This window comes from Macrotis lagotis, chromosome 1 (assembly GCF_037893015.1).
Source record: "Macrotis lagotis isolate mMagLag1 chromosome 1, bilby.v1.9.chrom.fasta, whole genome shotgun sequence".
Classification (NCBI taxonomy): Eukaryota; Metazoa; Chordata; class Mammalia; order Peramelemorphia; family Peramelidae; genus Macrotis; species Macrotis lagotis.
The window spans coordinates 245,029,827-245,050,028 of NC_133658.1; the positions used below are offsets into that span (position 1 = coordinate 245,029,827).

General features: G+C 39.8%; 2 protein-coding genes and 1 pseudogene across 3 annotated transcripts in view; 2 read left to right on the forward strand and 1 right to left on the reverse strand.

The window, feature by feature from the left end:
- Window positions 1–7,561, forward strand: part of FER1L5 (fer-1 like family member 5) — a 64,064-nt gene extending 56,503 nt beyond the window's left edge. Inside the window, exons 40-53 of the mRNA XM_074210034.1 lie at window positions 348–467; window positions 1,232–1,393; window positions 1,722–1,813; window positions 2,445–2,615; window positions 3,244–3,389; window positions 3,659–3,798; window positions 4,120–4,208; window positions 4,558–4,653; window positions 4,937–5,078; window positions 6,004–6,103; window positions 6,185–6,378; window positions 6,560–6,669; window positions 6,937–7,084; window positions 7,240–7,561. Coding sequence (XP_074066135.1) covers window positions 348–467; window positions 1,232–1,393; window positions 1,722–1,813; window positions 2,445–2,615; window positions 3,244–3,389; window positions 3,659–3,798; window positions 4,120–4,208; window positions 4,558–4,653; window positions 4,937–5,078; window positions 6,004–6,103; window positions 6,185–6,378; window positions 6,560–6,669; window positions 6,937–7,084; window positions 7,240–7,434 — 1,905 coding nt within the window. The 3' untranslated portion in view covers window positions 7,435–7,561. The remainder of the gene's footprint in view (window positions 1–347; window positions 468–1,231; window positions 1,394–1,721; window positions 1,814–2,444; window positions 2,616–3,243; window positions 3,390–3,658; window positions 3,799–4,119; window positions 4,209–4,557; window positions 4,654–4,936; window positions 5,079–6,003; window positions 6,104–6,184; window positions 6,379–6,559; window positions 6,670–6,936; window positions 7,085–7,239) is intronic.
- Window positions 2,378–20,202, reverse strand: part of LMAN2L (lectin, mannose binding 2 like) — a 48,832-nt gene continuing 31,007 nt past the window's right edge. For both annotated transcript variants that reach the window (XM_074210032.1, XM_074210033.1), the window contains 2 exons: window positions 10,424–10,543; window positions 2,378–10,062 (listed from right to left, as the gene is read on the reverse strand). In XM_074210032.1, coding sequence (XP_074066133.1) covers window positions 9,920–10,062; window positions 10,424–10,543 — 263 coding nt within the window. In that variant the 3' untranslated portion in view covers window positions 2,378–9,919. The remainder of the gene's footprint in view (window positions 10,063–10,423; window positions 10,544–20,202) is intronic.
- LOC141504766 (small nuclear ribonucleoprotein Sm D3 pseudogene) lies at window positions 15,137–15,669 on the forward strand (annotated as a pseudogene).

Consider the following 20,202-nt stretch of genomic DNA (forward strand, 5'->3'; position numbering starts at 1 on the left):
TCCTTTACAGCAGACCCAAAAAATTGGGAAAAAAAAACCCTTAAGCTTTAAAATATAATTAGAATCAGTGATCAATCTCCCCATGCCTCCTTCCAAGTCTGCCTGCACCATACAAGTCTTCAGTCTTTAGAGAGGGTCTACATGGGGTGATTTGCCCTGGGTCTTTGTAAATCTGAGACAGCCCTGAAAGTTGATATCTAAAGACAAGCTAGTATAACACAAAAAGCTAGCAACTATGTTATCCTTGGGAAATAAGGAATAAAATGTTCCAGTCTTGGGGGAGGGCAGTTTTACCTCCCACTATGCCTTAATTCCCCCAATACAAACACACTCACATATTGTGCCAGGTATATGACTGTGAGCTAGAAGCTGTACCAGACTTCCAAGGTCTGCAGGACTTCTGTCAGACTTTCAAACTCTACAATGATAAGAAGACTAAAGATAGACCTGTTGTAGGGGAATTCAAGGTGAGGTTGAACATCAATCTATTTTTTGTCTACCCCTACTTAACCCTCCCTGTTCTCTTATTTCTTCATTTTATAGTTTCCCTAACCCAAAAAGTGATTTATCTTTCTCCACAAGATATTAATTTAATCACTCTAAGGAAAACAGCAGGATGGGTAGAGAGAAGGAATGAATAAGTAGTTGATAAGAATGGGGACATAAGGCTATTTGGGTTTATCTAATTTGACAGGTAGTGTGATACTTTGGAAGAACACTAAATATGGTGCCAGAGGACCCAGGTTCAAATGGCAACTTTGCCACCTAGATGTGATCTTATCATGGCCTTTCTGGGCTTCAGATTCCTCCTTTATAAAATTAAGTAGTTGAACTAAATGTCCCCTGAGGTTCCTTCCAGTTCTAGATCTATAATCCTATAATGAAGATGGCTTGTATTCTCAGCTCCATCCCATGACTACAGTCCTGCACACTTTCCTACAATGCTAGGTTCAAGTTCCTGAGGAAAATAAAAGGTTATAGGAGTTGGAATGAATATACAGAATCTGAAACTGCCATCCAAGAACTGCCTCTCAAACTCTTACATCTTATGATGTGTCCTTGCTTAATGACCATAGCTCAACTGACCACATTCCCAGAATCCTCTTTTTGTCATAGCTACCCCTTCATTATCTTCAGTATGTTTACAGAGCACTTTGGATGCCAGTGAAGCTTGGGCAGCAGAAGACTGGGGAATGGCTAGGTTATAATACCGGATTCTACTCTCCACCAGGGTCTTTTCAGGATCTATCCACTTCCAGAGAATCCCAAACAAGCCAGTCCTCCACGCCAGTTTCAGAATCTATCTGAGAAAGAGAGTAGACCACAGCAATGCCTCGTCCGAGTGTATGTAATACGGGCCATCAACTTGCAGCCAAAGGACAACCATGGTTTGGTAATCACTAGTAGTTCACCCCAAACTTCCCCTTTCCCTTGGATTCTGCACTCTCACTGCCATCCCCAGGGACCTAGTTCTCCTATAGGGGCTCCCATCACAGTCCTATACAGACTATACATCTTCGTTTATGCATCCCAGGATTCCTTATCACTCTAAGGTCTTTCAAGTCTTCCACTCTTGAGAAGTGAATCTACAAAAGTCAATTCCCTCTCCTCCCTATTGGTTGTTTCATGATATGACAAAGTTCCTATTCAGTGGCCCCTTCATCCCAACCTGTGCTGATCAGCTCAACTCCATTTTTATGCCTTTGCCTCTGCAACACCAGTGTGATCCTTACGTGATCCTGAAATTAGGCAAGACAGAGCTAGGTAACCGGAATCAGTACAAGCCCAACACTTTGGATCCCATCTTTGGCTCGTAAGTTTTCCTTTCTTCCATGAACCAATTCAATCCTCTTTTAACAGTAATGAGATAGCTTTGTTTGAGGGTTCCAAATAAAGGCCAACCCAGGTTGGTCTTTGTCTCTCCCATGATGCCTTGCATGTAGCAGTAACTTAGTATGTTACTAACCATAACCCTAAATTGCCTAAACAAATTCTTTTTCCTATTGCCAAAACTAGCCTTTCCTAGAATTCAGAAAGGGACTATAAGTTTGCCACTCCAAGTCAGTCTGAAACTATTTAGACCTTACAGGCTACAAGTGATCACTGATTAAGGGATAGTAATTAAGGTGATGTTATGTCACATATATCAGTGTTCTCCAATTCCGCTAATAGCAAGTTTAGACCTGGTGTACAGGCTAACTTGTTTGTAGCAAGATGCTGGCAAGGATTACCAGGAAAACTCATTTCTATTAGGAGCCCAGACACATATTTAGCTGGGATAATGGAGATGTAGTCCTATCTGGAAGATAGGGAACACATACTGGATTTTTTTCAAGATATTTTCTGGTCCTAGGACTTAGAATTACAGTCTTGAGTCTTTTCCTCTCTCTCTCTCTCTCTCTCTCTCTCTCTCTCTCTCTCTCTCTCTCTCTCCTTACCCCCAGAATTTTTGAGCTGAAGTGTACCATTCCCCTGGAGAAAGATCTGGAAATTACTCTTTTTGACTATGACTTAATTACACCTGATGACAAAATTGGATCCACAGTCATCGATCTAGAAAATCGGCTCCTGTCCAGCTTTGGTGCTCGTTGTGGGCTTCCTAAGTCTTACTGCCTGTGAGGGGGGAAGTTTGTTTCCAGCATTCTGGGAAAGTCAAGGGAGGAGTGACAATAGAGATGCAGATGGGGTGATTCCCATTACTTCATGGCATAATCTCTATTACAGAGTCCCATTCATAAAGCCCTACAGTTTATGCTGAGCAGTTATTAGGAAGCCTTGACTAGTGACCCTCCAATTCTTCAGGGCACAATTCCTATATAGCTCCATGAAGTTCTTTTTTTTAAAATTATCTTTTATTTATTTATTTTTAAGTTTTGTTTTTTTTTTGCAAGGCAATGGGGTTAAAGTGACTTGCCCAAGGCCACACAGCTAGGTAATTATTAAGTGTCTGGGGCTGGATTTAAACTCAGGTACTCCTGATTCCAGGGCCGGTGCTCTATCCACTGCACCACCTAGCTGCCCCTGCTCCATGAGGTTTTAATCCTAATCTAATTTTATTAAAAGTTTTTAAAATTTAAGGCAATGGGGTTAAGTGACTTGCCTAAGGTCACACAGCTAGGTAATTGTCTGAGGTCAAATTTGAACTCAGGTCCTCGTGACTCTAGCCGGTGCTCTATGCACTGTGTCACTTACTGCCTCCCAATCTAACTTCTGACAGTTTTACTCCCACATTCATCTCCCCAGATCAGGGCCCTTTCAGTGGAGGGATCAACTAACCCCAAGTCAACTCCTGGAGCGCTATGCCCACAGGAAGGGGCTACCCCCACCTGATTTCAGCAATGAAGACTGTATCATATTCAATGGGAGAATCTTCAAGTTATATAACTTTGGTAAGGTGCAGTACTTTCATTCTAAAAACCTATCTAGGCACCAGTATACAAGATGGGCATGGAGAGTCAAGGAGACAATCTGGGGAAATGGTGCATTTGTGGTTACAAGATCAAAAAAAAGGTTCCTGATGCCCTTTATTTTTTTCCTTAAGGTCATCTCTATGGGGCGGGGGGGGGGTAATTAAATTCCAGTTTCTACATGTACTCATACAGGCAGGATCAACTTTGTCAAATCTAACCACTGTAATCTCTTTGTTCCATACTTCCAGAACAACACACCCCTCCCATTAAGTACTTAGGTTCTCCAAAAGAGCGCCTGGCACTATACCTCTTGCAAGCTCAGGGACAGGTACCAGAGCATGTAGAGACTCGAACTCTATACTCAAACACCCAGCCTGGTATTGATCAGGTATGTGGTTGGGTTGGCTTAAATGAACACAGCTTATTTTATGGAAAAGGAAAAGAGTAAATACAGGCATTAGTCAGGGGAGAGCAGACACTTCTATTTAGTAAATGTGCCATTAAGTGGGGAGAACAATGATTCATGAACACATATGCATGAGCAAACATGTTTGTGTTCATGTACTTATAATCAGATGGGACTTCAGAGATGTCTTTCTAGATACCATTTTTTAGGAACTCAATTCCAAAGATTCCAAGACTTCTTAGAGGAATAACACTATGAATGGGGATAGCAAATGCCCACTAGAAATCCTAACTCTGGTTCTAGGGGAAGGTACAGTTGTGGGTGGACATCTTCCCCTTGCATCTTGGGCCTCCAAGGCCTGCAGTCGATATCAGTATTCGAAAGACCAAATGGTAAGTTACATTTCTCTTTACACACATCGGCCACAATTAACCAATTAAATACTACTTCAAAAATAATTTGGGGAATATTTTCCCTGCCTCTCATCCCACCTTTTGACTGAATTAAATGTCACCCCCTGACCCTTATCCCACCTTTGGGCTGAATTAAATGTCACCCCTCCACCCTCTCCATTACTGGTTATGTGTGAAGATATCTTCCACCAGACAAGGTGGAAAAACACCTTGAAGCCAGGACATCATAGGTTCTGCATGCTCTAAATTTTGAGCCATGCAGAGAAACAGCCAGCCCTATCCCATGGTAATGGCTCAGTAGCCTGGCCTCAGAATGCAGTGATTATAGGTATGAACTGCGCTGCATCATCTGGGAAACAAGAAATGTGGACCTGAAGGACATCAATGTAACTGGAGAAAGGATGAGCGATATCTACATAAAAGGGTGAGGGCATGGGGATTGGGGAGGAGATGGGAAGCAGACCAAGAATTAAGTATGGTCAAACATGTCCTAGAACCCTCCAGTTTGGGACTGTCTCTCTTTAAATTCCTGAACTCATTCAAACTATCTGGGTTCCCCAAGTCCTGAAGATGGCACCTTGGCCCTTTCATCCATATCCAGCATTGAGTGGTGCCGTTTTCACACTGGACTAATTTAGGGGGTCAATGGGTGCATGAGAAGGAGGTTTGAATGGATGTGTATCTAGGATGGTTCATGTTGGTTATAGATGGATGCTTGGCATGGAGGACAACATGCAAAAGACAGATATTCACTATCGATCACTTACTGGGACTGGAAATTTCAACTGGAGGTTCATCTTCACTTTTAATTACCTGCCCACAGAACAGGTCTGCATTCTAAGCAAGAAGGTAAGGGATAAAGCTGCATAAACTGCAACTCTTTCTGGGCTTTGACAATACATTCAGACAGGCAATACAACTCCATTAGCCAAATCCCTGTTATTCCTTGAGGACAAAGTCTTGAGAATAAAATTGGAAGGTTCATGAGAAGCAACTTCTCAAACTGCCTAAACCACGTCTTGTTCCCCCTTTCAGTAGAGGTGCTCACCTCATTATTGACTGATAAAAACAAGCACCATTTGCTGAGTTTTTCTCTTCTTTCCTCTCCTCCATACCTCAAAACAACATCATCATCCTCTCCTTTCTTCCATTATGTTACCTCCAGTCTCTAAGGAGTAGACAGTCCTTCTATCTTGCCAAGGCTTGATTCCTTTCTCCCAGTTTCTGGATCCACCTTGTCACTGGCAATATTTCTTTCCCCAAATTTCTTCAGTTCCCTTATCTATTGGCTACACCACTGCTTCCTACAAATATACACAAATACTATCTAGGTGTCTCAAACTCACTTTTAAAAAACCCCTCCCTTAACCCTTCAAGCTATTGTCCTATATCATTATTACCTTTCATAGTCAAATTCCTAAAAAATATTTAATTACTTTAATTGCAAAATGAAAGTATCCTCACTCCTCATTCTTTTGCAAATATGGCCCCTGACATTATTATTCCAGTGAAACCACTATAAAAAGTTACCTAAGATTTCTAAATTGCCAAATCCAATGGATTTTAGCCCTTAATATTCTTGAGCTCTCTGACATCTGATTGTAAGCTACTCCTTCCTTATGTATATGTGTTGTCTTGCCCAAAAGAAAGTAAGAACCTTAAGCTCAGATCTGTTTTATTTTTGGATTTCTAGTACCTAGCACAGTGCCTGGAACATAGCAAATGCTTAATAAATTCTTGCTAATCAACCAAAGCATCTACCATTTATACCTAGAAATTCATCTGGAGCCTGGACTCCACAGTGGAGAAGACTCCACCCCAACTTCTAATCCAGGTTTGGGACAATGATAAGTTCCTTCCTGATGACTTTTTAGGTAAGAGATTGAGTTAGGGCTTTGGGACCCCAAGGGCAAAGAAGATACCTTTCACTGATGTTCTTTTTCCTCTGGTCTCAGGAACTCTAGAGCTAGACCTATGTGAAATGCCAACTCCTGCCTGGAGTTCCAAAGAATGCACCCTTAGCATGATGGAAAACAAACCTAATGGGTCATTTAAGTTGTTCCACAAGCATGTCTCCCTCTTCAAGCAGAAAACTACCACTGGTTGGTGGCCTTGTCAGGTTCTGGATAACGGCAAATGGCGTTTGTCGGTAGGAACTTGAGAGATTTCAGTACAGGGTGGGGTATTAGGGATATTGGGTTGCACTTTTAATTTCTTGTTTATGAGCAACAAGAGACAAATTCTTTCCTTTTCCCTCTCTGGGTCCTGGGAGATCTCAGATTCCTGGTGAGTGATCTTATTAAGTCCTTAATTATCTATGGTCTTTCTAGGGTAAAGTAAAGATGACCCTGGAAGTGCTGACAAAGGAGGAGGCTGAAGAAAGACCAGCTGGAAAAGGTCGCTCTGAACCCAACCAATACCCTACAATTCATGCACCCATGTAAGAAAAGGCAAAAACATCCAAATAACCTTTCCTTTCCGCTTCATCCTCAACTAACAGCCTAAGAACCTAATACCATGGGGAGTGCTGAAGAGAGCAGAATAACCTGGCCAGTTAACACTGGTAACACTAGATAGAAACAAACCAAATAGATATTTTAGGTTTTTAAAAAAACCTCTTTACTCCAAGCTACTTCTACCTGAAATTTGTTTTTCTCTCTTATCCCTAACCCCTGGTTTATTATGCATTTCCTGAATGGTGAGACAGCCGACCAGAAACCTCATTCCTGTGGTTGCTATCACCTTGGCTCAGTATCCGCTATGTCTGTTGGAAACGCTATCGCTGGAAACTTGCATTCACTGTTTTAATGCTATGCATACTTTTCCTGGTGCTAACTTTTATCTATTCTACTCCAGTAAGTGACAGAGGGGAAGGGAGGGAGAAACAAAATTGTAAGATCTTAATCTTCTATCCATAATGGCTTTACAGGAATAATCCCTTAGGGACTGCCTCCCAAGAGAAGGGAGTTTACAGGGTACCTTAATTTAACTCTGTTCCCATTCCTTCCAGAACTATTTAGCTATGAAGGTGATTAAACCTGAGTTTCGAATAGCTGCAGCTCAACCTAAAGTATCTGAAGTCATTCTCCAAAGGACACCAGCAACCCCCGCCAAAGGCTCTTCTGAGTTTCACAGACTACAGATACAAGTTAATCACAAAAATTCCAACTACTTGGATATTTTTTCCGATCTCTCAGCCCCATAAGGGCATTCTACCCCACTTTGGGGCTTTCCTGTCCACATCCTTCCTATCATCAAATCTTTCTTACTCTTATTGTTTTGAAGCCCTTCCTTCTATGGTTATTAAAAAGAAAATAAAAATTTTAAATTTCCCCATTTCACCATCTATGGGCCATAGACTCAAAAATGAAGTGCAAATAACTTAAGTGATCCATAATAGGTCATAAGTAGGACAAAGTTCTCACCCAAATAAAAATGTCAGATGCCAGATAGTTTCATTAGAAAATTCAAGGTGTTCAATGGTAAGGGGAGTGATAAAGTAGCAAATGCCATGTAAAGGCTAAGTGGCAATTCTTTTTTGTGCCTGTTAACTCTCACTCTTGCCAGATTCTGAAAGTGTTAAAGTCTGCTTAGGGAAAGAAAAAAGTCCTGGGTACTAAAAATGTATTCCAGAGCTGCTATTGCTAGCCCATTAAACTTTCACCCTAGAGAACTTTGCTCCCTTAAGTCCCTGGCCAGAATAAGAGCTGAGCCTAAAGAAAGACCACTCCTAGTGAACATGTGTACATTCAAAGGCTGACATCAAATATCTCTAGGCCTTCAAAACATTGCCATACATATATCTTTCTTTTTCAGGCTAAAAAGTAACAAAAAATGGTACAAACTGAACATTTGATTTTCCAGCTTGTTACATCTAGTTACACTCTACCTTCTTAAAGGTTAGGTGTAATTCAAACTCTGGATTACAAATTGGACTCTAACCCCCATAGGAATGCCTATGAGTAGGGTAAGGTTTCTGTCACAGAAGAGAACCAATACTTTGAGCAAATAAGATTTCCACTGGAGTATAATAACTCCAACAGGATGATGAAGAGAAACCTATTTCAAATCAACTAAAACTTCATAGCAGGCCTGCCCAAACTGGAAGAAGCTGAAACCAAAAGCTGTTTAAATAGCTTAAACTATCCCCATATAGGAAGAGGACCAAAACTTCAGATTGAATCCCACCTAAGGTTTTATTCATAGGCCTCTGCTCCTAAACTGTAAAATGGTAGCTTCATTTACCAACAGGGCTACTAGAAAACAACTCCAAACAAAAAGGACCAGGATTTGCAGATGAATCCCAGAACTTTTTCTATCCTGAGATTATTTCCATATGGGACACATTCAGAGTCTTAGGCTCAAAAGTCCCCAAAGACCCATCCCCAACTGGAAAGGCACTGAGGCACTATCTCATTCTTTGTCCCTGTTAGTCATTTTTAGCATTTCCCTTGTGAAAGACACATAGAACAGCATGAAGGCTTCAGTCCCTTTTTGGATGAGACTTTGGGCTCCTAACCAAATTATGTCAATAACAAGAAGGCTAACTCACTAGCAGATAAGACAGCAGGGGAAGGTTTACAGAGAACATTGCTCCTGATAATAGCTAATTCTCTTGAGCTGAGATGGAAACTCAATATTCCTAGGAGCAGCTTTTGTTTCACCCAAAAATGAGACCCATAAACAGAGAACCAGCTTAGACTGTGGAACGAAGCCTTCATACTTTCTGAACATTCATGGCAAGATTCAGGGAATCACCATAAACGTAAAACATGCAGAGCAAGTGTCAGGACAGACTAATAGTAGCTGTTGAGTATAAAAACCTGGGGCAGTTGGGTCCTTTTATACTCTTAGGGTAGGGAAAAAGTATCCTGAATTTCAACGAGCTCATTTACACAGTGACCATTCCCCAGCAAAAACATTCGAGGTATTACAGATAGATGGCTGGGAGGCTCACTGCCAGACCACCAAGTAAACTCAAGAAAGACCCATAATCACAATAGGGAATGGAAGACTGAGGTAAAGCTGCACTGAAACAAAAAATATACTCAACCTCCAGATCCTTAGAGAAATGTCAATGTCATACTTTCTTGCACTTCCAGCCATCCATGGGGAGAGAAAGTCTGTCTCCAGCTGTGAGAGAACTTTGAAGGAAGGAAAGGGGAACAAAAAGGGGGGAAGGGGGAAGGACAGGGGACATCATTTATTTCTAGGAAAAACTCACTGCAGAAAAAAGATAGTTTAAGATATAATAAAGATCAGTGAATAGATGGCTGGAAGTACCAAGAAATTATTGATTTCTAGGAAGAAATCTCAGTGCTTTGGGGATTTAGAAAATGAAGTTCAATTCCCCTTTTGCTTTGGCCTTCAAGGTATCCTGTGCTATAAAATTTTGGCCTGTGATTATGATTTCACAAAAACCCCAGAGTACATTCTCCCCACCCCTCTTGGCTCCCAGGTAGTAGGACCTCAGGGTAAGGCACATCACAGCAGCACAGTCCCCATTATAAATGGGGTTCCTGTCCCAGAGAGTGGCAGTGTCCCTGGGTTTGAAACTCCAGTTACAAAATAAAGTCAAGGGTTCTGAAGTCCAAGCTGGGAGAAGTCCTCCTGTTGGGTGGCATGTTGGGGCCAGTGCTTCTCACCCAGTGCCTAAGGGTTAGAGTCACAGTGGTGGCGGCCACAAGAGCTCAGTAGAAACGCTTTCGACTCTGGTCCTGCCATTTGTTGTAGACAATGATGCCGATCACAAGAGCAAACACAGCAGCCACCAGAGAGAAGAAAACGATGAGGAAGAGGGCCAGACCACTTAAGGGCTCCATTGGGAGTGTCACTGAGGAGTAACAAGCAAGAGAGAACTCAGTCAGGAACAGTATAGTGGGGACAATTCAGTCAAGCAGAAGTAAGGGTATTTTCATCCCTGAGTTTGTCTTAAGAATCTAAGGTGCAGGTTTTCTACTTCTAGATATCTCTGTTCTCCCTCCCAGGAACAAAGATAACCACCCCAGCCCCTCCCTACTGCTAAAGTGGCCTCATAAAAATGAAGCTTACAGTACTTAGGAAGTATTCCAGTTTCCTTAGAAGGAAACCAGCCTTGGAATAATTGTGGAAAGTCTTCTCTGAGTTGGGAAGCAGAGTGATTCCTCCCATCTCCCAACCTTCATCCCACAACATAATTCCCCTCAATTTCTTACCCTCAGGCAGTTTCATATTGTCCACCGAGGGCAGAAATACATCTCGGTGCAGCTTTTCCTCTTCTGGTGTTCGTTCTACTGTCAGCTCAAAAAGCTTCAGGGAGATGATGTCATGGTTATCTAGTGAAGAAAGAGTAAAAGGATCTGTTTAAAGGAAAATAAGAAGACACACACACAAAATTATCTCCCATAACAAGGCATTTTTAAGAGACTTGGAGCCAAATCTTTAATGGGACAGTTAAAAGATAATACTGCCTCTGGAGAGATACCCCCCCCCCCATGTAAAGATTATCTGACTACCTTCTGGGGCGGGGGGGGAGGCAAGATTGGGGGAAAAATTGTAAAATGCAAAAAACAAAAAAAAGAGATAACCCTCATAGAACGTGGTAGCTTTCTTGTGCTACCACACAAGAATGGATCCCATCAAAATCCTCCAGAGGGAATTTGTATAAACTAGAGACTAGAATTCCTGACATATCAATAACTGAAATGATTTCTACTGTTGCTATAGAAAAAAGAGGGTTGAGTAAATGTCCATCTGGGTAATAACTCATCAATGAGAACAAAAGTCCCATGATCTGTTGGAACTAAAACTAGATTATAAAATCAGATGACCAGATCTCAATACTAAACACAGTGATCATCAAAATTATTTGACACTGGTTAAAAACCAGGTCAAACAATGGAACATATTAGGTTCACAACATAAAGAAACTTCAAAATCCAGTGTCCAATAGATTCAAAGACCCCAAGTACTCAGGTAAGGACTCAGTATTGGACAAAAACTGATGAGAAAACTACAAAGTAATCCAGCAGAAATTAGGTTTAGATCAATACTGGTATAACCTCCAAATAACCTAAGTATAAAGAAGCATATCAAGAGCAAGAAAAAATTACTCTTTGGATATGGAAAGAATTCATGAATAAACAAGGCCACAAAAAGTGCCACAGAAGATAAAATGGAAAATGCAGCAAAAATTAGAAGGGTAGCAAGTAGCTGGGGAAAAAAATTATGATTCTCTGATAAAGGTCTCACATTGAAGAGCAAGAACCATTCTCCAAATAGATGGTCAAAAGATATAAACAGATAGTTTTCAAGGAAGAAATCCAAAGAAATAGAATGCTCTAAATTATATATGGAAAAAACATGCCATTATTAATTTTTGAAATGCAAATTAAAGCAGTTCTGAAGTTTCCCCTTATATTCATCTGATTAGAAAAGATAACAAAAATGGAAAATGACAAATGCTGGAGAGGCTGTGGAAAAGCAGTTACTTTAATACTGTTGGTAGGGCTGTGAATTGGTCCAGCTATTCTATAGGCATTCCCAAAAAGTCATAATTTTCATAGCTGATCCAACAATACTATTACTGGATCTGTACTCCAGAGATCAAGGAAAAGGATATACATGAATAAAACTATGTATAGAAGTTCTTTTTACTGTGGTTAAGAACAGGAAGCTAGGGGATAATCACCTATTGAAAAATGGCTGAACAAATTATGGTATAGGAACCTATTCTATTGTGCCACATGAAATGTTGTAAGAGACCTACTTCAGAGAACCATGTGGAAGGTTTTAAGAACTGAGGCAAAGGCAAACTCTGAAAGTCTTAAGAACTCTGATCAATGATACAATGATCAATCAAAATTCCAGAAGAAAAATGAAAAAAACTATACATAAGATACAGGATGAAATATGCATATTTAGGTATAATCAATGTGAGAATCTGTTAGTCTTCATAAATTATTAGTGGAGTACTTTTTCATATTTCATTGGATTTCTTCCTTTGAAAACTATCCTTATTCTCCTCCCTCAACAGAATATAAGCTCTCTAAGAGCAAGGACTATTTTTTACGTTTTGTCCTTGTACCTTCAGAGTCTAGTATAATGACAAGTACATAAGGGGAGTTAGATAAATGTTCAGCTGATTACTGATTTTTGCCACATTCAAGAAGGATTCTAGTAAATAGGACAGACCTTGAGTCTACCTCTCAAGAGAAACTGGGGATGTCTAATCAGAAAAGAATAACAATTGTCTCCAAGTATCTGAAAGGCTGTAACAGGGAAGAGGGATTAGAGTTCAGTTTAGCACCAGAGGGCAGAAGTAGGAACTTCATGTAGTAGCAATAAAGAAACAATTTAATTAGAAAAAAAATTCGCCCAAATTAGAACTATACAAAAGAGAACTATCAGAGAAGTAGCTTGTCTCCAGCTCTTTGGAGGTCATCAGGGAGAAGCTTGATAACCACCTGTCAGGTAAGGTTCTAGGAGTTACTCCTTTGCGGGTGTGGGTTGCATACTAAGGTCCCTTCTAACTCTAAAATTCTTAAGATTTTAATCAAGTTTGGGAGCAGAAGCTAATACAACAAGAAACAAAAATAAAAGTATTAAGTGTGATAATCTAGAAATGTTCATTGTTCATTTGTAGTACTTATCCAAAATATATTTATATTAATAACTCCAAGGACTGCCTATCCAATTATACCACACATTCAGGAAAATAGGCATTTTTCATCCATTTAGTTTTCCTGTGTGGATTCCCTTTAAGAAGGGTTCTTTTTTTTAGGTTTTTGCAAGGCAAATGGGGTTAAGTGGCTTGCCCAAGGCCACACAGCTAGGTAATTATTAACTGTCTGAGACCAGATTTGAACCCAGGTACTCCTGACTCCAGGGCCGGTGCTCTATCCACTGTGCCACCTAGCCGCCCCATAACAAAGGTTCACATCTTTTTTTTTTTTTTGCAAGGCAATGGGGTTAAGTGGTTTGCCCAAGGCCACACAGCTAGGTAATTATTAAGTGTCTGAGGTAGGATTTGAATCCAGGTACTCCTGACTCCAAGGCTAATACTGTATTCACTGCGCCACCTAGCCGCCCCCTTAATAAGGGTTCTTAACCAGAAATCTGTGAATCTGAACTCAACTTTCTTAAAAAAATGTTAATCATTATAATTCAATATAATAGATATCATTCATAAGCCTATATATTTTATTTCTTTAAAATATTTCTACAAAAGGGGTCCACAGATTTCACTTAATTGTCAAAGGGGTCCATAGCAGGAAAAAAAAATACATGTCCCGATTATACATTATAACATCAAATTGCTTGCCTTCTCAATGAGAGAGGTGGGGGGAAGGAGGCAAAGAATTTGGAACTCAAAAATTTTACAATTAATGTTAAAAACCATGTGATTGGGGAAAAATAAAATTTTTAAATTTTCAAAAATTAAAAAATACATGTCTTTTTATGTGATGATATTCGAACAAACTTGTCCCTTTGATTACATCTATCAAAGAAGTTTGCATGAGCTGGTGGAAAAGAATTGGAAATTGAGAGGATTTCCTTCAACTGGGGAATGGCTAAACAAGTTGTAACCTATGAATGTAATGGAATACTATCATGTTATAAGAAATGATGAGCTGGTGGAAAACCCCAGAAGGACTTAGATGAATTGATGCCAAGTACAGTGAGCAGAACCAGAAGAACATTATATACAGTAATAGCAATACTGTATGATCAACTCAGCAATACAATGATCCAAGATAATTCTACAAGATTTGTGATGAAAAATGCTATGCACATCCAGAGAAAGAACTATAGAGTTCTGAATGCAGACAGAAGCATACTATTTTCATTTTTTTCTTTCTCATAATTTTCCCCTTTTGTTCTGATTTTTCTTTCACTACATGACTAATGGGAAAATATGATTGTATATGTAAAACCTATTATCAGATTGCTTGCTGTCTTGGGAAGAGGGGAGGAAAAGGAGAAAAATTTGGAACTTTAAAAGCTTTCAAAAATGAATGTTGAGGGGGCGACTAGGTGGTGCAGTGGATAGAGCATCGGCCCTGGAGTCAGGAGTACCTGAGTTCAAATCCGGCCTCAGACACTTAATAATTATCTAGCTGTGTGGCCTTGGGCAAGCCACTTAACCCCATTGCCTTGCAAAAACTAAAAAAAAAAAAAATGTTGAAACTATCTTTACATGTAATTGAAAAAAACCCAATATTATGTTCAAAAAAAAAAAGAAACTTGCATGTTATACATGGGACATACATTGTTGGAGGAGAATCTATAAGTTGCATTTTACTCTGCTGAATGAGAAGCCTTTTTTAAAAAGTTCAACAAATAACATGCACAGAAGAATGCCCATTTCTCAGTCAATTGTGTAACTATGAAGATTTAACAGCAAAAGGCTGTTAATTTGCTTTTTCCTATTTTCTTCATATTTACTCTTAATAGATGTATAGATCATTCTCATGACTATTTCTGTAGATTTGTTTTGAGAAAGCAGGCATTTGATTTGGGAGTTATTTATATCTTCTAAATCACCTTTTCTTTTTTTTCTTTCTTTAATATTTTATTTATTTTGAGTTTTACAATTTCCCTCCCCATCTTCCTTCCCTCCCCTGCCCCCCCATAGAAGGCAGTCTGTTATTCTTTACATTGTTTCCATGGTATACATTGATCTAAGTTGAATCTGATGAAAGAGAAATCATATCCTTAAGGAAGAAAAATAAAGTATAAGAAATAGCAGAATTACATAATAAGATAATGGGTTTTTTTTTTCTAAATTAAAGGTCTTGGGTCTTTGTTCAAACTCCACTATTCTTTCTCTGGATACAGATGGTATTCTCCATCACAGATACCCCAAAATTGTGCCTGATTGTTGCACTAATGGAATGAGAAAAGTCCATTAAGATTGATCATCAAGCTGCAGCTCCTCTCACGTTCATGCCACCACAGCCAGAGCCGGAGCCGGGGCCAGGGCTGGAACTGCAGCCTCCCTTCCAGAATGTCAATCAGGGTCCCCATCAAGGTCCTGCACGAGGCAAAGGGCCACATCATCTCGTGCGGGACCAACACCAGTGAAGTGTACTGGGACAAGCTGATCAAGGCAGAGGACCACATGAACTGCTGGATGTCAAACATCACAGTCACATACAGAGATGGACAAGTTGCCCAGCTGGAGCAGGTTTACATCTGGGGGAGCAAGATCTGCTTCCTGATCTTGCCAGAAATGCTGAAAAATGCTCCCATGTTGAAGAGCATGAAAAACAAAAACCAAGGCTCGAGGGCTGGCTGAGGTAAAGCTACCATTCTGAAGGCTCAGGTGGCTGCCAGAGGCAGAGGATACGGAATGGGCCGGGGCAATATTTTCCAGAAACGAAGATAATCTCCTCTGAGGAACAGAACTCTTATTTGTTGTCTGGTTTTAGGGGCTTTTGGAGCTCAGTCTTGGGATGTATCAGCTCTTTTTAGGGGAGGGTGGGGCACTAGGCTCACCAGGCAAATAAAGGTGTTTTAGAATAAAAAAAAAAGATTGATCATCAGCCCCATGTTGCTGTTATGGTGTACAATGTTCTTCTGGTTTTATTCATCTTGCTCAGCATCAGTTCATGCAAATCCTTCCAGGCTTTCCTGAATTCCCATCCTTCCTGGTTTCTAATAGAACAATAGTGTTCCATGACATACATATACCAGTTTGTTAAGCCATTCTCCAACTGAAGGACATTTACCCAATTTCCAATTCTTTGCCACTACAAACAGGACTGCTATAAATATTTTTGTAAAGTGATTTTTTTTTCTCTTTTTCACCATCTCTTCAGGGTATAGACCCAGCAGTGGTGTTGCTGGATCAAAGAGTATGCACATTTTTGTTGCCCTTTAGGCATAATTCCAAATTTCTAAATCACCTTTTCAATATGTAATTTTCCCCCCAATCATTCAGTATATCTTCCTTTTTTCATGTATCTTATAAAATTGCTGGTTTCAAAATTGGGCTGCCTCAGTCCAAAATGATTATTTTCTTATTCTTCATAGTCTGGTTCAATTGTTCTTCCTATCTTCATCTTCTTTAGTGTCACATAATATATGAGGACTGAAGTGGTAGAATCTAAATATGGTGAAACCACTATCACAATGACAGAGAATAGTTTAATAGAGAAATCCTGACAGATTTGTTCTATTTTTCTTTTGTTTGTCTTCCTTCCAGTTTCATCTGGGATGATCGGGTTTAAATGGGTCACATGCCAAACATTCTGCAGACCTTTTTTCCTTTCTTTTGTTCAACTCAGTGATTTGTGATACTATTACTTATGATTTTCCTATCCTCTTCCAGAACATTTTATGAATAATATAAAACCAATGGTGTTGTGACTGCCATATCTCTACTTGGCAAGAGGATCAATTATTAGTTAAAGTGATTTCTAGGCTTTCTGGGCATCTTCCTCATGGTAACTGCTCTATGCCAGCTAAAATGTAGAAAATAATGATAAGATAATCTCTTTTTCAACATCAAGTATATTTTGGATAGGTCAAATTGTAGCTATTATATCACACATATCATGTCTTTTTTCTCATCTTCATAGTTTCTTCTCTTTTGGTGTCAACTTTACATTTGCTCCAACTAGATAATCATCTGACTGTATACTGAGATATAATCTAGAAATGATATATCAGTATTTTTTGTCTGTTCAGTACTTAACTCTCGCTCCTCTAGGTTTCTGATTATCTATGAATCTTTGACCTTTTTATTCTTTAATATCAAACCATTTAAAAAATTTTCTATAATTTCCCTTATACCCACATTGCATTGAAGTTAGTAAAAATTAACAGGTATGTTGAACTTAGAAGAATATTGTTAATTTCACCAAATTTCTTTGGTGAAGGTCTAAAGGAACTGTAGAGTTGCTTCTTTGTTTGGATCAAAATTTAACAAACTACAATTACCTCCATATTGGACTTTTTGCTCACATTAAACAAAAGAATTGAAAGGCAAATGTCTCCAAGAAAAAATGTTTCTTTTCACTTCGGGGTATACAAGGAAACCAACTCTTTCATTTGGGTCTTTAAAGCGGGGCAGCTGGTAGCCCAGTGGATAAAATATAGGGTCTAGAGTCAGAAAGACCTAAGTTAAATCCAGTCTCAGGTACTTATTAGCTATGTGACACCAGGCAAGTTACTTAACCATTGTCTGCCTCAGTTAACTCTTCTGTAAAATGGGGACACCAAATAGTGCTGACCTCCCAGCATTGTTGTGGGGATCAAATGAGACAATAATGGTAAAGTGCTCATCACAGTGCCTGGCATCCTGTAAGAACTACATAAATATTAGCCATCATACTCAGAAAAGTACTATTGGCCATCTTTCCATTTAGATGTGAATTCTTTATATCTTCTTACATACTACTATATGGTTTGGTTCCTCCAATAACACATCAATTTATTAATCACTATCCAGTAACTTCATAAGTTAAAGCAGAAATGGTACATTTTTATATAATCACTTAAAAACCATGCTATTTTTGCTGCCTTCTGTCCCCTTCAGGTTTTTTCTCTGCTAATATTGCTGGATGGAAGCTGCAAAGGTCTGAAGGCCATTCATAGGTTGCATGATCAAAATATTAGTAAAAAGTCTTTCTGTATTTACTCAGGCTGATCCAGCCCAATCTGTTGTCAGAATCATACCTGAAGCCTTTGTGAATTGACAAAACTTTCCAAAAGAAGTTGTGCTCCAGTAACACATCAATATTGTAATGATGATAAACCTTCAAAGCCTTAACTACTGATTAGTACAGTGATCCTCAAAAATTCTAAAGGACTCATGATGAAAAACGTTATCCTCACTCATGATGAAAAATGCTATCCAGATTGAAGTGTAATTTTTTTTTCTGGTTTCTATTTTGGGAAATCAGGATAATGTGGAAATGTTTTGTATGACTTTCATATGGATATTGGGTATTATAGTTTTGCCTTCTCAATGAATGGAAGGTGGTAGAGAGAGGGAGAGAATTTAGAACTGAAAGTAAAAATTAAAAATTAAAATTTTAATAAACAAAAGAAAAGAACCTGTGCTCCACAGGTATAATCTTTGACAACCCAGTGTCATCCTCATGCCTCTAATAGGCATTAATACAGGACCTTCTTCAAAGTTATTAGGAAGAAGAGAAAGAAGAGGAGGAGGAAGAGAAAACAACAAAAGAATTAACAAGACAATTAGGAAAGTTTTATGACATAGAAACCAAAGGAGATTTCAAGAAATTTATATTGAAAATGAACACAAGGAGCAGCTAAGTGGCGCAGTGGATAGAGCACTGGCCCTGGAGTCAGGAGAACCTGAGTTCAAATTCGGCCTCATACACTTAATAATTGCCTTAAATAAATAAAAACTTGGACTTCTGGCCAAGATGGTGGAGAGAAGACAGGCACAGTTCTAAAGTCTCCTGATCTTTCCCCATCTATCACATGAAACAAACCTCTTAAAAGACATCTGACCCACAAAACCCAGAAAGAAAAGCCAGGAGAAAGAACATCTACCTCAGGATCTGTCTCCCGCAACAGCTTTGGCTGAATTCAGGCTGGTGAGTCTGGGCTCAGAGGGAGGATCAGACCTGGATCAGCCAGATTAACAGCTGAATCGGAACCGGGAGTCTGAGGGCTGGAGAGCCGGACCTGCTGGATCAGCGGTGGGGCTGGACGAAGGGGGCTTGGGTCCACAAAGAAGCAGAGGCGCTGGTGTTGTTGCTGTCCCCCTGGAGCTTGGGGACCAGGCTGGGGGAAGAGTTCTAGCGCAGCTCTCCTGCGGACACCATCCCTAGGCTTCTCCGGTCTGAGAAACTGAGTGCAGGCCTCCATTGCACAGAGGCCTCTTCCCAAAATACTGCCTCAGGCCCAGGTGTATGAGGAGAAGAACCAGCCCAGCCGAGGAATGACCTCAGGCCAGGGTAAAGCCCACCATTGACAGAAGGCAAAAGAATTCAATAGCTCCAACTCTTGCCTTCGGGCAAAGGGAGAAGGCCTGGCAACCAAGGTCACAGACACGCCAGAGAGGGCAACCAGCACCTCCTACTGGCCAGCCAGAGAAACTGCACTCAGTAAAGCCTTCAGCAATCTCAAGCCCAGGTGAACCAGCCCCCCCCTCAAGGTCTTAGCATAATGAAGAAGGGTCAGCGGAAAGGTGGATCCATAGAAAAATTCCTTGAAGGGAAAGACCCCAACTCAGAGAGACCTGGAACCTCTGAGGAGAATACAATCTGGTCTCCATCACAGAAAGACTTCCTTGAAGAAATAAGGAGCTTAAAAATTTGGAAGAGACATTAATACCTTGCAACAAGAAAACAAAACCTTAGAAAGTACAATTGGACAAACACAAAAGGAGACTAAATCTCAGATCATCAATTGGACAATTACAAAATGAGAATAAATCTCTCAGATCATCAACTGGACCAATACAAAATGAGAATAATTCTCTCAGATCCTCAAATAAGCAAATGCAAAAAGAAATTAATTCTCTCAAAACCTCAACTGGTCAAATGGAAAGCTCTTTCAAAAGTAGAATTGACCAATTGGAAAAGGAGTGGCAAAAGGTTAATGAAGAAAACTCCTCCCCCCCAAAAATAATGGAGTCTACAGAAACTAATGACTCCATGAGACAGCAAGAGTCAGTTAAACAAAATCAAAAAATAGAAAAAATAGAAGCAAATGTAAAATAACTCATTAACAAAACCACTGACCCTGAGAATAGATCAAGGAGGGGCAACTTGAAAATTATAGGACTTCCTGAAAACATTGAAGAGAAAAAAAGCTTGGGACTTAATATTACAGGATCTAGTGATGGAAAACTGCCCTGATATCATGGAATCAGAGGGCAAAGTAGTTATTGAAAGAGTACATCAATCCCCACCAGGAAAAAGATCCTAAAATGAAAACACCAAGGAATGATATGCCCAAACTCCAGAACTATCAGATAAAAGAGAAAATCCTGCAAGCAGCCAGAAAG